Genomic DNA, 3,375 nt, shown 5'->3' with positions numbered 1-3,375 from the left:
TATATGTATTTCATTTATATAACCAATAAGGAAGCACTGAATATCTGAATACCAATACAACATAAATACGTATTTATCTAAAACAATCAAACACAGAAGTACATCCCTAATAAATTATGACATTAAGATATTAAGATTCGAACTTCTCCCTGCAGTTACCATAGAGAAAAAGACTTCTGAAAAGGAGTTCTGACCCTTATGTCGAACTTACTAGCATATATTACGGAGAAGAATATATTTTGTCAATTCCTCCTCCATTATTTACCTGATAATCATGTAAAAACCCTTCCAGATGCCATGGTGTAGATCCCTTGTGCAATGTCAGCTGCACAGGTACATCAAGTTTTGGTCTTTAAAAATTACAAATATACCAGTGGCTGTGCTGGTCCATTTGGAAAAATGGATATATATGGATACATGTACATATATGTACACATATAAAAAAATGGAAATATAAAAGTAAAACAAACCAATACAATACCTTTATCAGGTATTACTAAAAAGCCCTAAAGAAGAGTTAAACCAAAAAATGAGAAATGAATGATTGAATGATGTACTTGTCCTAAGTGTAGATGAAATAGGACAGATAGCATCTTATCTTCCATAGTTTACTTATGACATTAAGTCCTTTGAGGAGTTTAATCTCATTATTTTGTATGGTCCTTGGGGATATAACTGCTTGGAAATCCCAAAGTTGGGATTTCCAAAGACAAATTCCCAGTTGAACTGGGTTGCTCTGGATGGACTTTGTACCTTGACAATGTATTATGCAGGGACAGTCCAGCCAAAATAATCTAGCAAGATATTTAAACTTAAGCCTATTTAAGAAATGATGCAACTCAGGGTGAATATAGTTCTCCCAAACAATGACCACTGGGTTTTATAGAAGGACAACCCAATGAAAGAATGGAAAAGAAGTTTGTGAAGCAATATATATTTCAATATAAATATCCCTTATGTTTTATTATGTGCAATTTCATGAAATAATTTTGTACATAATTTCTCAATGCATAGTATTCTGTACATTTTCCCACAAGTTAATTAATTAATTAATAATATTATTAATTATTAATTAATATCTTCTCCTTTGATGAACCTTTTCTGGGAAAACAAGAAATTTTAGTAGGTTCCTTATGCAACCTGTGTTCATGGCAAAGCAGGATTGTTTAGATTGATTATAGATTTTAGTGTAAAAATAAATACATTGTAGACTTCTGTTACATTTGCAATTATTTTCCTATCTGACTTTGCTTCTTTTGATGCTGGATTTCATGAACAACAAATCCCATTCTTTTGCATCCTTATAGTGTCTCATGCATGTATGCCTAGAATGTGTCTACTCCCTAGCATATCTATGGAGCTATTACTCATGTATTTGACAGCAGTTGTTGAAAACAGTGTTTTTCAAACTTGGCAACTTTAAGATGTGTGCACTTCAAGTTTCAAAATTCCCAATTCTAGGAGTTGAAGTCCACACATCTTAAAGTTGCCAAGTTTGAAAAAACACTGATTTAAATCATGTAATTGCTAATTTATTCTCTAGATTATGCGAAATATTTAAATTCTGGAAAGGTTTGATCCCAAAGTTCTGTATAAAGTTTGGACTATTGACATACTTCATAGCACTAGGCATAATGATAATTTTACACATACTACATGTTTTATAGCTGAATCCTCCTTTACTTTATGTGGCATTATCTAGAAATAAACATTAGAGTAGCCATCATCAAGTATGTGATTGTTCAAAAGGGTTTCCAGAGTCTCCTGCATTTTAATAGTTAAGAACAGCATGGGCCACAAATTATGCCTATTTTTTTAATCCCAGTGCTAATAATAGCATGGTGGAGAATCAGGTAAGAATATAATACAATTGGAGGGTGGGGCCTTGAAATAGGGTTAAGAACTGGTAGGGAAAAAATGCCAGAGTATTTTTCTCCACAGTATTGTAGAAAATATAGGCAATATTCTGCCGTGTATGATTCTGGCTAATTTTTTTTTTTAATTCTAAATCTTGGAGACGTTTTTTGAAATTATCATCAGCATATTTTCTTTCCGAGCAGCCTACTAAAGGCTCCCTTCACCTCCTTGTTTCGCAGGCTGTAAATAAAGGGATTTAACATGGGAGTGAAGATCACATAGGAGAGAGAAAGGAAATGTTTGTTCCCAAAAGTATAGCTTGTTTTGGGCTGAAAGTGAGTCAGACTAGCTGACCCATAAAAGAGAGTCACAACAATGATGTGCAAAGAACAAGTGGAAAAAGCTTTTCGTCTTCCCGCAATTGAAGGCATTCTTAGGATAGTACTGATGATATGGATGTAGGAGACTAAGATCAGTGTAAAAGGACAAAGAAGAATGATAAATGTGCCAATGATAGAAAACTGCTCAAATCTACTTGTGTCTGCACAAGCAAGCATTAGAATTGGTGGAGCGTCACAGAAGAAATGAGAAATTGCATTGGATCCACAGAAGGGGAAACTGAGTAACCATGTACTTTGTATGGTGGCAACAGGAAACCCTGAGGCCCAAACGCCCATCACCAGCAGCAAACAGAGCTTCCTGTTCATTATGACTACATAACGCAGAGGGTTGCATATGGCGACAAAGCGATCATAGGCCATGACAATCAATACTGAGCACTCCATGCCTCCAAAGAAGAAAACAAAATATATCTGTGCCTGGCATCCTAACAAAGAGATGGACTTTCTTTCTGAAAGAAGGTTCACAAGCAGCTTAGGGACAATAGTTGTTATGAATCCAACTTCAGCCAAGGACAGGTTTTGGAGAAAGAAATACATAGGGCTGCGTAAGGCAGTATCCAGACTTATTAGCAAAATGATGAGAAGGTTTCCCATCACACTTGCCAGATAGATGACAAGAAACACAATAAAGAGGATGATCTGAAGCTGCCCTAGGTTGGAAAATCCTAACAGAACAAATTCACTGATCATAGTTTGATTGCAGCAGCTCATTTTATGGAGGTAGATTTATAAATTCTCATTCAGAACAAAATCTATTCCATTAGATAGTTCTTGCCTTCTTTGGTGATGCTGTTTGCTTCTTCAATCCTTAAACTAAAATAAGCGGAAGTCTCTTTTTACTGTTGTTTTGAAAACAGTTTTGTTTCCTGATTTTCTTTTGTTATCAATAAAGAGGAATAAAATGGTCAGGTTTAACCTGGAAAAAAATAGTTTGGTTAGCTAATTTTAATATTTGAATATCTCCAGTTCTCCACAATCTCCAGTTGTGATGTAAAAGTCAGAAAGCAGGCAATACACCTAGTATTTTTTATTACATTTTTTCTGCCATTCCCTGCCCGCACCTCCCCATACAAAAGTAAACAGCTGGAGGAGAAATGGCTAAACTGACTTGTTTGAT

General features: G+C 35.0%; 1 protein-coding gene across 1 annotated transcript; it reads right to left on the bottom strand.

The window, feature by feature from the left end:
• Positions 1–2,036: 2,036 nt before the first annotated feature.
• On the bottom strand, positions 2,037–2,969 carry LOC103067206 (olfactory receptor 10A7-like). The gene has a single exon (XM_007443429.1). The coding sequence runs from the start codon at positions 2,967–2,969 to the stop codon at positions 2,037–2,039; it is 933 nt and encodes a 310-aa protein (XP_007443491.1).
• Positions 2,970–3,375: the final 406 nt, after the last annotated feature.

Source organism: Python bivittatus, unplaced genomic scaffold (assembly GCF_059951505.1).
Source record: "Python bivittatus isolate LINGU-HERP-01145 unplaced genomic scaffold, Pbiv_v1 ctg000470_np1212, whole genome shotgun sequence".
Classification (NCBI taxonomy): domain Eukaryota; kingdom Metazoa; phylum Chordata; class Lepidosauria; order Squamata; family Pythonidae; genus Python; species Python bivittatus.
This window is presented reverse-complemented; position numbering and strand designations above follow the sequence as displayed.

Excerpts from the sequence above, each read along its gene's own strand:
- LOC103067206 (XM_007443429.1), bottom strand. The coding sequence starts at position 2,969 with ATGAGCTGCTGCAATCAAACTATGATCAGTGAATTTGTTCTGTTAGGA.